This window comes from Cydia fagiglandana, chromosome 8 (genome assembly GCF_963556715.1).
Source record: "Cydia fagiglandana chromosome 8, ilCydFagi1.1, whole genome shotgun sequence".
In the NCBI taxonomy this organism is placed as follows: domain Eukaryota; kingdom Metazoa; phylum Arthropoda; class Insecta; order Lepidoptera; family Tortricidae; genus Cydia; species Cydia fagiglandana.
Window position 1 is genome coordinate 9,642,989 of NC_085939.1, and position 14,245 is coordinate 9,657,233.

The 14,245-nt window shown below is 35.5% G+C and overlaps 1 protein-coding gene across 3 annotated transcripts in view; it reads left to right on the plus strand.

The window, feature by feature from the left end:
- The first annotated feature begins 1,002 nt into the window (after positions 1-1,002).
- Positions 1,003-14,245, plus strand: part of LOC134666645 (uncharacterized) — a 54,290-nt gene continuing 41,047 nt past the window's right edge. For all 3 annotated transcript variants that reach the window (XR_010098539.1, XM_063523866.1, XM_063523867.1), the window contains exon 1: positions 1,003-1,407. Coding sequence is in view for 2 of the 3 variants with exons in the window: in XM_063523866.1 (XP_063379936.1) it covers positions 1,311-1,407 (97 nt within the window). In the remaining variant the exon portion in view is untranslated. The remainder of the gene's footprint in view (positions 1,408-14,245) is intronic.

The following is a 14,245-nucleotide window of genomic DNA, read 5'->3' on the forward strand; positions in this document are numbered from 1 at the left end:
TCCAGGTTGTAACCGCGATTGGATTCGTTATACGTGCATTTATAAGAGGGCATTAAATTTAATAGGACTCCATTTGCTTATTGCTTTGTTATGTTTTGATTTAATGCAAACATCACTTTATTTGCGTAATATTGAATACAAGCTGTATTTCACGTTTGGCGATTTGTCTTCATTGTTAAGTTTGTTAAGCAAGTAAGGTTCTAAGGAACGTATTTGTCAAGGTCCACTTCTAATGGCTTTCGGTTTGACAGTGTGTTGACGATTTTCAGATTTGGCTTGGCCTTGACTTCAAGCATATTAACTGGTAGCGCATATAAAAGGGATTATTATATCCTTTTTTAAATCAGATTTTCTTTTTTTTATTTTCTTTTTTAGTATTAATAATATTATGTTAATGATTTGTAAGGTTAACCTAGGTTAGTAGTTACGATCTAGTTTTATTTTAATAAAAATATCCGTACTTGCATACCTTATTGAACTGTGTAAAAAGCCTTTACAGTTGGCAGCGAAAGACAGCATCTTTTCCCTAACTTATACGAAATCATCCCATAGCCAGCTATCTGCTCCAAAAGAATAACATAACGGCGATTTTATAACGACAACGCCCTCGAAAGTGTCGTCAAAGTTGGTCGCAATGGGCGAAGTTTGCGGTGGCACGCTAGGCCCTCAGTTTTATCAGAAAACCAAGAGGCCCGGGCTGGTTTACTGCGTAGATTTGTACTTTTATGTAGGTAAGTAGACATGGAATTTACGAATTATGGTAAATGTTCGAGGATGAGAAGAATATATGTAGTTACAATATGTGATAAAAATTTATATAGAACTGGTCGAATTACTAATCAAATTACAAATTAATTTTGCAAATTCATTAAGTTAACTTCTTTGTGTTTCAGCAGTCGTTAAATACAGTATATAAATAACGCGTATTCCTTAATTTTGTCATTCAAATATAAATCGGCTTTTATCAATTGTAACCGAAAAAAGCAAAACGGGAAGTATTCAATTATATTAACAGTGGCGAGCAACAATAAACTCCGATCGTTCCTAATGATGTTTCGTTTAACGGCCTCAATAAAAATACAAAGTAGCCGGCAATTCAAACGAAAATTGACTAACGCGGCACGTGGTTTGGAGGGAAGTGAGGATGCAGAGTTGATACACACCCCCCGCCATTCAAGCAGCCCTATCGCGCCTCAGTCTGTTGCCTCTCGTCGCGGTGAGTGCTCGTCTCCCTGCTCCACAATCAACTTCGGTTGCGTCACTCGTGAATAACAAGTGCAACCGTACTGGATAAGTGGCATGGTGGTTCGATGGTGTTGTTAAAAATGGTGCGACGGCGGGATTACAGGCGCTCCGCGTTCACCAAATTTTGCACCACACTGTTGTGGTTCCTTACCTGTTTTAATGGTAAGTTAGAAGGGTCAAATTGGGTATGAAAGCCCTACGGAACTCGACACGCTCCGGTGCACGAGACCGTTAAGTTAGGAGTGTTTTGTTATACTCGAATGACTTGGTTGTTAGTTAGATAATTACAAAGTTGCATAGGAATGAGCGGGAGGTCAGATGGATCAGTCAGTGTTGTTATCATTTAATCTACATTAATTGAAAAGGGAATTAATTGAGTTGTTTAATTTAACATGGTCACTTAAAATTGTTTAATTATTTTAAAATAATTTTCAGGAGTTACATTATATAATACCTTAGTATGGTATTCCACCTGTCCAAATTCTTTGTCCAATTTTGCTTAATGAGAGAGTGAGATGCAATGACATTGGACAAATGACAAATTTTTGAAGCATCAAATTTACATTGATAAATAATCTAACTTAAAAGCTTTTAAAGTATCATTATCCTTATCACCGGATACGTCCCATGCCGAGTATCCGGCACAGGCTTCCACTCATAAAATATGCAATATTTATTAAACAAATTAATTGACTCTAAGTACCTACCTACTCCAATTAAATTGATATCCGTATATGTATATTTAAATATTATAGAAACAAGGCAAATATTTATTCCTGCTTAATTTCCAATTGGAACGGGTCATAATATTATTGTTTATTTAGGAAATTTGGGCGGGATTTTAAGCCAAGGGAATACATTTCATTGATTTAATCTCTATAATATTTGGAATGTTTAAAAAAATCACTTTGTGCTTTTAATAATTTTTAGAAAACTTGTCCAGTTCTAAGTGTTGTAGGATTTCTAGGAAACTTCGGTAATTTATAGGCTGATACTTTAATCAGTATTATATTTAGAATACAAATATTCTTTATTGCACACCTCTATAAAATAATTTCATATAATATTTAATCTTTATTAAGTTATATGGAATAGATTACTAGAGCGTGATTTTAACAGGCATATACGTTCTAACACTCAGGAACCCCATTATGAGATAAATACCATTTAGGCCCACTTGCCTCATTCACTAACCCGGGTTTAACCTGTTAAAACTGGAGTTACCATGGTTACCAGTACAATTTCACACTGGGTTAACGGTTTAACCGGTTAACCCTGGTTTAGTGGTAGTTGTATATTTTAGTTTTGTTTTGCTGTTACAGAATCAAGGGGAACAATGAGCGAGTACCTTCACCTCCATTAAAATTGTTTTCTTTCGTTTGTTTGATTTTGTTTTGTTTTTTCTAATTAGAATAGTATAATCATGTAATTCTAATTTGTATGTAGGTACAAAAGACTGAAAGGAAAGGAAATGGGTATAAAAACAAAACCAAACGAAACTTATTCCTAAGTGTAGAAATTAATAGGTAGACGTACATCAATATGAAGGATGTTGTTGGCTAACAGTGGGTTGGTGGTACACAATGACTAGGTATTGCAAATAACTACAAAGAAAATGCAAGATACAAATAGTTAGGTACCTACTTTTTTAAGATGCCCGAATAATAGATACGAAGAGCTCATAACCAGACATCGTAACTTTTACAGCATTTTTGGTGCAGCGGAGTGGTGTTAATGGAATTGGTATAGATAATTCCAACTGAAATGGTAAATTAAGGTCAATATTAACATAATTAATACTAATTAATCATTAGGGTTGAAATTGTTTATACCGATTCCGTTAACACTCCGCTGCACGAAAAATGCTGTAAAAGTTACGATGTCTGCTCCTAACCAACATTCAGAAACATTTAAAAGTTCCATCTACTTATATCTTTAAATCTTTTTTTAAGCACAAATGCTTTTTTTAGGGTTCCGTAGTCGCCATGTCCACCTGTCTCTCTGTTTGTCCGTCCGGGGTTTTGTTTCGTAATTGTTAGTGCTATAAGGGTGAAATTTGCAATGATGAATATATACATCAGTTACGCCGATAAATTCGTAAAATAAAAACTATGTAGTTACTTTATGGTGGCCTCGCTACACTAAAAGTGGGGATATATTTTTCTACCCCATAATATGGGGTGTCGTTAGATATGTCTTTTGAAACAGACAGGTCTTCACAAACTATTTTTTGATAAACATATTATAATATTTTCGGATAATAATAACTCGGAAAAAAAAAACATAGGTACTACCCTAGTACTTACTCGAGATTGAATATCCGAAGATAACAATAAAACGAGATAACGCTTATTTTTATAACATAATGCTTTCAATGAAGCAAGGAGCTCAATATCAAAGGATTACGTTCCACATAAAGAAGTAGATTACTTACGTATCTTGAGTTATAATGTTTTTGGGGTTTCGCTGGAGTAATAACCCTTAATCTCTTACTTTGAGGTTAGCTATTATATTATAACGTATCTATAGTAATAAATTATTAGAGATGTGAAATTTGGAACTACATTAGACCATTTTTGATAGCACCGTACTGACCAGTCGTATACGTTTCGTCTAATTTAGTTAAAATTTATAACATACTTAGACACCACAAAAGTGTTTCTAGCAATCTGAACAAGCTCCGAATGCCCTTTCATTTAATACAACACACAATTGGTTTCTGAAAAAAAATACAAAAAAATGACGTCATAATTCCTTTCCGTTTTTTAATTTTTTTGGTGCTACGGGTCAAATTGATTCAAATGGCCTAAAGATTAATCGTGCCGATTTTCATACCTTTAACACCATTTGCTGCTGTTTTTGGCCAACCGCTATCCCTATAAGTACGTCAAAATTTTATCAATTATCAACAGGGGTCGGACAAAAAGTGCGGATGACGTAAAAATGACGTAATCTTGCACACAGGATGATGTTTGAGTTTGTATTTAAACTTCCGTGTGACATGTAGTAACAAAGTAGTATTAATGAAGTAACAAAATAATCGTAAATAAATCCATGTAATTAATAATACAGGTGGTAGGGTTGATGTAGTGAATAAAATAAATTTCACGAATAAATGTCTTTTAATATTGCTTACCTTCGTTGGTATATCTTGATTACAGCAAGAGCAGTATACGTGTTTGTCACGTACCTCCAAAAACGGAAAATTGCCACAATATTCGAGTAAAGATCACATTTTAGAGCGTTTTCTTATACATTAGTAAATATAAATTTTAGCTAAATATAATCGTGAAGATACAATAGCTAAACAATAACGAAGTCAATTTCAGTTATTGTTCATCTGATTGACAATGTGTCAGTCAAAAACGTACTTACTCATTTCAAGTGGCGATATCGTTTAATAAAGAGGTTGATAAATGATAAGTGATAATTGATTATGAAAATCAAAAATACTATTTGAAATCATCCTATAAGTGGTTTGACGTCATCCGCACTTTTTGTACGACCCCTGATTATCAATATATTGAGTTTACTTAGCTACGCATTTGTGGCAAAAGCACAGCGAAACTCCAGACTATATAGCGGCTTACTGTTCGGTTTATTTGCGGCTTACTACCTTAAAAAAAACATCGGTTTTCTAGCAATAAATAAAACAGAAATCAGAGTAAAAGGAAAACAAATCGATAGCGTGCTATCGAAAGAAATTTACACTAGGGGAATTCGAATAAAAATTATAAGCGTTTGTGTTAAGTATGTCTTGTCTCGGTCCGTGGGGTCCCGGTGCTCTGAAATTTTTCGGCGCATTAGCAAAGAGGCTGGTGGATGTAACTGGGGACCGTAGGGCTGAGAGCTTCCTCGCACAATGCATAAGCATTGCAATTCAGCGAGGTAATGCTGCCAGCGTCTACGGTACCTTGCCGAGGGGCGATTTTTTATTATTGTAGTTTAGGTTTTATTTTTATTAATTTAGTATAATTTTAGTTTATAAGTTTTATTTAATAACATATTTACAACTTTATAACAAATCACTAAAATTTATAAATAAAAAATTTGCCCTAAGTCATGGTCCGTAGGTAGGGTGCCCAGAAGGCTGGCCGCATTGCCCCGCTAAATGTTGTATAAGTTTTTATACAACATTTATATTGATTCTTACTTGAAGTATGTCTATTTTTGTATGAGATTTTGAACAGCGCGCCAAGCGGGACGTTTTGCAAACTCCAAATCCCACACAAATAGACACTCAACGCAAACTCACGCACGCTATCGAATGAAATTCACACTGGGTACCTGTTGAAAATTAATGAAACCAAAATGAATTTTTGTTTCAAATAAAACTTTTGCTTTAATACTGACCGAACCGAATGAAATATATTAATACCTATTTCAATATTTGTTTTGTCTGGTGGGAGTTTGATAACCACGACGTCGATCACGTATCTGTCATAATTAATATATTATATTGGTTAAACGAGTAAATCCAAATCTTTTTTAGGGTCCCGTACCCATAGTGGACATTAGTTTATTTCTTTTTTAGGCGTGTTAATCTGATAGGAACTCTGCTATAGGCGGTATATAATTAACTTTCCACTAGAGAATAAGAAGACAATTTTCAACTAAATAACTATTAATTAACTGATATTAAATAACGAAGTTATAATAATGGTTTTGGAACGATATTAATAGGTATTTCAATACCGGTTCCGAGCCCTGGTTGTGTCCGTACAGCAATTTTTCTAAAACAAAGTTAATTAATCCAAAGGTAAATGTTTGGAATTAAACAAATGCTACATAAATTACCATTTCAACAAAAACTTTGTTGGTATGAAGTAGAACATAATAGAATATAATTTATTCGTAAGCGCAAACAAACGAGACAATAATTTAAAAGAAAACACAAAATAATATTAAAGTGCCACGAAATGGCCTCATCTCAGCATGTTGCTGGTGGCTTCCAGCGCTGATCTTCTGATGAGACCATCAAGTGAAAAGAATCACGGAAGGCAACAGACAAGAAGAAGAAAGAAAACTCGTATCGTGTGAGTACCTACCTGTAATCGGAGATGACACTGAGACGAATGAAATGGATGTTTTCATAATTTAGCAGATTATACATGGTGTGACCATGGGGCTTTAAATCCAGGGCTTGATTTTACTCGCTAAACTGAGCTACTTTTACTATGGGACCAACCCTAAACTCGGGGAAAAATTGTTGGCTTTTCCATAGAAAACGTCCACATATGATCAGCCAAAATGTATGAAAAAGTAAAAAAAAATCGGGTTCGGGTTGCTGCCATAATAAAAGTAGCTCAGTTTAGCGAGTAAAATCGAGCCCTGGATTTTAAGCCCCATGGTCAGACACACCCTGCATAAAGCCATTTTGGCCGAGCCACTGTCAGTTTCGTGTGTTCGGTGTACTGCTATTATACCTATTGGATACAACCTGTAAGTATGTAGGCATCGCACGCTTAAAAATATGAGCTTATATGTAAAACTAGAATCCAACTTTAAAATTATAGAAACATTTTATGCAAGAATCATAGGTTTAAAGGGCGCGAGGTCTACAGTTCACAGAGCCACTAACTAAATATTCATCATCATCATCATCTCAGCCATAAGACGTTCACTGCTGAACATAGGCCTCCCCCTTGATGGGGGTGAATGCCATAATCGCCACGCTTGGCAGGCGGGTTGGCGATCGCAGTTGAGTACACCGAATTTGAGGGACGCTGCTGCCCATCCACCGGTGGTCTTGGACGTAGTTTAAGGACATACCCGGGTCCTACCAACTAAATATTGATACCTTTTTATTAGGTACTATTAACCTAATAAAAAGGTATCAATATTTATATAAAACAATTAATGTTGTACCTAGGTAGCTATGTCCAAGGCACTACAGTTATATACTGTCGTGAGTAAATAAACACAGGTCACAGGTACACAGGTACACAGTCAGATAAAAATAACTTCCTAAATGATACTCTCGGGCCCCTCGGCTGTTTTCGTCGTCTTTTTAGAATTTATTCATACCTTCCTCAAGCGGCTTGTCAAAAAGAAGCTATTGAATTTTATATTCATTACACGCAAGAACAATTTGTTTAACTTTATAACCTTAATCTTGAATAGGATTCCCGATAATGATGGTCAGAAATAAATTTGAAAATTGGAAAAGGAAAACTCACGTGTGCAATAACGATATTTGCGCACTCTAAAAAGCTTCGTAAACTAATTGCGCAACTCTATATTTTTTTTATGATCCACGATTGCATTGTTAGAAGTATCTCTCTGTATACCTAGCTGGTATCTTGAATACGTCTATTGACTTTTCTTTTCAGGTCAAACTTAAAGCTGTTGCGCTTTTTCGTTGTGGTTCTCCTTTGGTTACCTTCTGAGTAAATCATGGGTTCATTTTGCAGTAAAATCCTATTATTGCATTGTAGTCGCAATTTTCCCCTTACCTAATACCTTACTTAGCTACTTTATTTATTACTTATTTATTTACCTCCATCAGAAAACTGAGGTGGTTCAAATTTAAGTTCTTAAATTTGAATCAGAGACTACCTACCTGAATTACCTACCTACAAAATACTGCGGTTCAAAGCTAAATAACTAAACCTAAATATAACACGTAAAAACGCAGCTAGAGCACAAAGCTAGTGGAAATTTATGGTAACAGGCGTGAGAGTTTATAACCAGTCATAAATAACGTAGATTCTGTTTTTGGTTACCGAGTGATAGGCCATATTTATCAAAGCGTGTGATACCATCCGAGCCGTAACGCATGAAACTGATCGAAGTTTAGGTTACCTACCTGAATATGTATGCTGCACATATTTTTTGGATAAAGCCTGGCGCTATGGACTAACATTTATAAAATTTAATATGTTTAATTTGTTTCTAACCGACTTCCAAATCTCAAAAGGAGGAGGTTATCAATTCGACTGTATGTTTTTTTTTCTACAGATTTTCCTGGTATACAGTGTAGATCACATTTTTTTAAAGAGCATCTAAAAATTTACTTGCGACTGTTATACATATACAGGTTGTAATTGCTGTAGGTAATTGCAGCTTTTATTACTATGTCCAGTCATTTGTATTATAATTATGAAGTTAGTGTTCGTAAAATATACTGTATGTAAATTGAAAAATCACACAAGTACTAAAAGAAAATCGCCCTATGAACGCTTGGGCAAACCATAATTTATAAAATAAGTACAGTTTTATGGTCTTCAGGAAGGCATAAAGAGGCTCAGGTTTATCGCAACTACTTCACGATATATTTGCAGGCTGTAAAGTTTTTATTCCACCTCTCGACTCCCGCTGACTCCATTATAATTCTAAGAATAGATGATAAACAGTAGGAGGTCCGAACAATGATATAATACATTGTTTTTTTTTTGTTGTGTTAATATTTATAATCGGGATGAATAGTACATTATAATTACGTTCAAATCAGTCAAACAAGAAAAAGCTTCAGTACTTAGTCCTGAGGCAAAAACAATAGAAACGACAGACTTTTCAGTGTAATGAACTTAATTGACAAAATTTTTAAGAGTTCTTGTCTTGTCGTAGCGGCGGTGGTCCCGAATGAATATTTCAGACACTGAATATTTCAGAGAATGTGTCATTGTATTTATATTATTGGACCCGGGTATGTCCTTAAACTACGTCCAAGACCATCGGTGGACGGGCAGCAGCGTCCCTCAAATTCGGTGTACTCGACTGCGATCGCCAACCCGCCTGCCAAGCGTGGCGATTATGGCATTCACCCCCAAAAAGGGGGAGGCCTATGTTCAGCAGTGGACGTGTTATGGCTGAGATATGGCTTATATTTGATCAAAATTAGGCTTAGTACGACCGTTTTGTACTCAAGATATTCTATGCCCCAGGAGTGCCCTCTAGACTAGACATAATTTTTTTTAGTTTTTTAAGTACCTATTAGTTTTAGTTTTGTAGGTAGTTTTAATTTTAGGTTACTTTTTATTATAAATGTATACTTATAATATGTTGCTTATTACCAATAAAGTATTAAGATATTTTTTAGTTAGCATGGAATATATCTCAAACCAGTCAAATGTTTCAGAGTTACATTTAGAAGTTAATTTTATATCATTTTGGCATAATTCACCCATCACTGCATTTTGCTCTTAATTAGAGGTATAAAAATGTTAGTGCGAGCAAGCATCGGCTGAAACGGAACTACTGCCCACAATGAACACATGTAATGCGCATGTGTGTAATGTATATGTAATGTGTAATTACGTATATGCGTAATGTTTATGTTTACTAAGTCAGAAAATATGGATCGTTTCTAAGTCATGCATTTTTTACGCGATCGCTTTGTACCTTCCAAAATGATATACCATGCTCATGAATATTAAAATACGTAAGTGGACTTGTAAGAATCCAGTGGTTCGATTGCTCAGTGAAGGAGACAAAACGGATTTAGTCCGGAGGGACAGTGTTTGTTAGAATTGTGGCTAATGCCGTGGGAACACAGCCATGTGGAAATGAATATACAAAATAAATAGTATGACAACAACACAAACAGTGTTTTTTCATAGTCTATTAGATTCAAGTATTTTTTTTTTAATTAAAAAAATAAAAACTTTTAAAACTTGTAATAAAAGTCTTGAAAGAACTTGGAAATGCTTTTGAATATTTTAACGTCTCACTCAAGTAAAGCCACGTTGCAGTTACATACCTATATTAACCAGAGTAATAGGCGAAGTCAGCATTAAATAGATAGTGACGGTCAAAGTGCCCAAATATTTCGTAACACACCTTTGTTACCATAGAATTCTCCTTCTTTCTGCCCTTATGCCACGATATATGTGGGTCAGCACAACACGTTTTTCTCTTCCGTTCTCCTCTATCTTTCACCACTTCAGCACTCACTCCTTTTTTTTCTCATATCCTCTTTCACACAATCCATCCATCGTCTGTTGGGTCTATCATCCACTCTACGTCCATCATTGGTAATTGTTACCATGGAATTAAGAATGTGTATTTACCGATTTAATCGAAGCTGACTGTACCTATGTAAGTATTTATTTCAGTTTACTTCATCCAATTAACATTAAGGCGGTGTCATCATTTTCATAGCTACCCAAATGCTGGTACGTAAAAAATATCAAACACATTTTGCATAAGCGATAGTTACACGCATGCACGATCTGTTCGAAATTTCTCTGACACACATTTTTGAAAAGCCTTATATTTCACAAACGGCCATTACTGTCAAGCACAACATGACCCGGCCATAAAACACATTTTTAACGCTATCCAATGTCCACCAGCGATGGCCATTTTATCGAGTACGGTCGCTGGTCTACATATTAAACTAAACTTTTTCTTATCATAGCATAATAATTTTTCGTCTTATCTTATCCGCTTAAGATAATATTCAGCAATAATAACGCTGTTATAATGATGGAACTGAAACTTGGGCCAAATTTATGTCAAAATAGAAGGATTTTCATATTTGCCTAAAATTTTTGGTATTTTTACAATGGCAAATTAGACATAAAAGTGATATTTGGATGACAATTGCATTACTGTTACAACATTTTTGTTGCAGCGTTTACGTTGGCTGCGTGGTGTTACTAAAACAATTATTATCATTGAAATTTAAAAAAAAAACATCTAACTGTGCAATTTCTCGACGAGCAGTTTATTACTGTACTGTTGTTTTTGTATACTGCGTTGCGGTAATGAGGTCAGTTCACCGTAGTGACACTAGTAATTCTTGTTTGGTTAGCAGCTTTACACCAGGATACCCTTGTTAAGCCAGCCAAATGCATTCGAATTGTGGGGTGAAGTTAGCGGCAAACTTAGTTGTTATAACAAGTTACCTATTCAGTTTGGCTTTAAGCTACCAATACACTAGCAAGGTAACTTATATTCACGATTGACATATTATGTATTTCTGTAGTCAACTTCGGAGTTTGTCGCCATAAAACTTTGAACAGTGGTGCAATTTAAATATGGCTGAGAAAAACAAAATGTATGGGGTATGATTTGTCGATAAAATGTATCGTAATTATAAGTGGTTAGTGGCTCCACCAGAGCTGTCCAAAGATATTATAGGAGTTCTATTTACAAATGATTGGGAAACAAATACGCATGTGGGGTAATTTCTCGATGAAATTCATCGTAGTACACAGTACCGTCTTTACCATAAGGGCACCCGTGCCCCGGGGCGCCCGTGCTCAGGGGGCCCCGAAGGACAGACAGTAACAGTATATTTGATTACCTATAATAAGTAGAAAATGTTTAGTTTAATTCGCTTTCTTTTCTTTCCAAAAGGGTCCGAAATTCTTAGGGCCCCCCACATCTGGCGTCTTTCGAGCGTCGCGTTGGCGTCTACAATTCTATGGCCGCTGCTCGACGCAACGTCGACGCAACTGCGCAGCGACGTCCTTTTCCATAGCGCTGATCAGACGCCGACAGACGCCGACGCTCGAAAGACGCTAGATGTGGGGGGCCCTTATGTGTCCAAGCGCTCCAGCATAGTTTAAGACGGCACGACGGTAGTACACTACGATCATCATTGTTTAACGGCTCCACCATAGCTGTCTAAATAGTTTGTATAAAAATGATTATAAAGAATGCTCTTGATTTAATAATCATGTTGTTTTCTCACTGAAAATGTTACACGTAATGTTACCATTAATAATAAAGAAGGGTCGTATTTGTTCCTATGTATTTTCGGACGCAGCAATATCTGTCAACTTATTTGTATGCCCGGGATGTCGCAGCTCTGTATAATTCCCAGTTTTGCGAGCTCATCGCTCTGTAATGCCAGCAAAGTGGATATGTCCGAAGCGACATTAAAACGGGGTGATTTTACCGACTATATTAACTGCCATTTCCATTGGGTTGGTCGTGTTGCATGAATAAACTGAAAAACTGAAATATGTAAATTTGCCTCCTGGGGTATTTTCTTTGCGCTGCGACATGGGATTCTTCAAGAAGTGGGTATTTAGGGTTCTCAAGGGTCGGCATCGCTTAAGTGGCTCCTGTGATGTTGCTTATGTCCATGGGCGACGATGACCGCTTCCCATCAGGCGGCTCGTCTGCTCGTTTGCTGACTATTACATAAAAAAAAACAAAAAAAGATTGTGGCTCAGTTCACGACGAAGAACTAGGTACTTATGTAGTCAATAAAATTTATCGTAATTAACTAATTGTAATTGCCTGACAAATTATCCGCTATTATACCGAAAGGGTCTTTTTTGTCCATTTGAATAATAACGCGTGTATGTTCAAGTTCAAGTTCAAATATACTTATTCATGTAGGCCTAGCAACAAGCACTTATAAATGGTATGTTGTTATTACATACATAATTATATTATGTTACCTAAAGCTAACCATCAGAGCAATTTATTGATGTTAATATTATTCCATAGTAATATAAGATTATCCTATAGATCAACATTACAAAGAATTTCACAAAAAGATCGTTAAACAGAAAAATTCTACTTGGAATTCTCTTTCCATCGTCTTAATAATACGCGCCTGAGTAGACCCCTGGTGGGCCTCGTTAACTATAGGTACCTACCCAGCGGGTCGGTGGATGTCCACTACCCTGTTCTTCATCTGCTATGCAAACCACAATGCGTTTTTCGAAGTTATCTATAGTTATTATACATAAAACTAAGAAACATGAGCAACTTACCACTACATTTTATAAATATGCTAAGAGTACCTACTCTACAAAAAATCAACGTCTATCTCTACCGTTTTAATTGAACCATTTGCATCGCAGAACGCTTATTCTCACAGTCATTTAACTAAGTCATTAACTCGTTTATTAAAAAAGTCCGAAAAAACACCCGCCGACATACCGGACATGTCCATTGCGAGCGGGACATTAAAGCTGCTGCGTTTATCTTCCCTTTCAGTCCCCATTGTGCTACGTTTTGTGTGAAATGTTTGCATTGTATCGACTGTAGGTACAGCAATAACGTAATCCGCTTTAAAGTTGAGAATCATGAATTTTGTCTACTCTGAGATTATTTAATTTATAATGCGAATTACGGTACATATATAAATGTGTAATTTAAATATAAATCAGAGGGCTTTTATGCTGGATTATTGAAATAAAAATTTAACACATATAGGTCACCGGGGACCGCAGAGCTGGCAGCATTTCCTCGCTGTATTGCATGACTAATTTAATTTACTGCATAGGCACCTTGCCGCAGGGGATTTTTTTGTATTGAATTTTAAAACAAAAGTAATTATTTATTATTAGATTGAAGTAATTTTTTATTTTAGTCATTATATGTAATTGAATACGTGTTAAATTTGTATTTAATTTCAAACTAGTTGTTAGTAATTATGTAATTTAGTATGTGAGAAAAAAAAAATAGTATTCATGACGTAGTAATTATTGATTTATCAATGAATCACGTGCTTTAAAGTTGTAAAATTTTCTCCTACTAAGCTATAATTATTACATACACTAAATAGTTAAAAATAGTAATCGGATATAATATTATAACTTTATAAATGATTTACCGGCTTTCCATATTCGAAAGCCTTTCGAATATCCATACAATTTTGAAACAGAATTATTAATACTTACGTCCGTTCCCGTATCCAAGTGTAACGCAGTAGAGTAACAATAAACGACTCCAACCCAATTTCCCGTGAAGCTTCCGAACTTCAGCGCGATCGTTTTTTACATACGTAGACAACAAGATTACGTATTGAACAAGATTGCAAAACTTATACCAAAAATAAAATCAAAATTCAAACAACATTTTTGTGCGATAGCTTTTTAGTATCTTAATTGAATAGAACTCGATCAATCAACATTATTAGTACGAATGTAAGAAGCAAAAAAACGTTTTCTCTGACATGAAACTTTTTCACCGAGTATTTTGTAGCCTTGGTTACATTACTTTGATTAACCAGCTCTTCGATATCTGACTTCGACTAACTACGTGAACTTAGGGCGCCGTGGCACTCCTGTGAAGGCCTGAGTTAAGATTA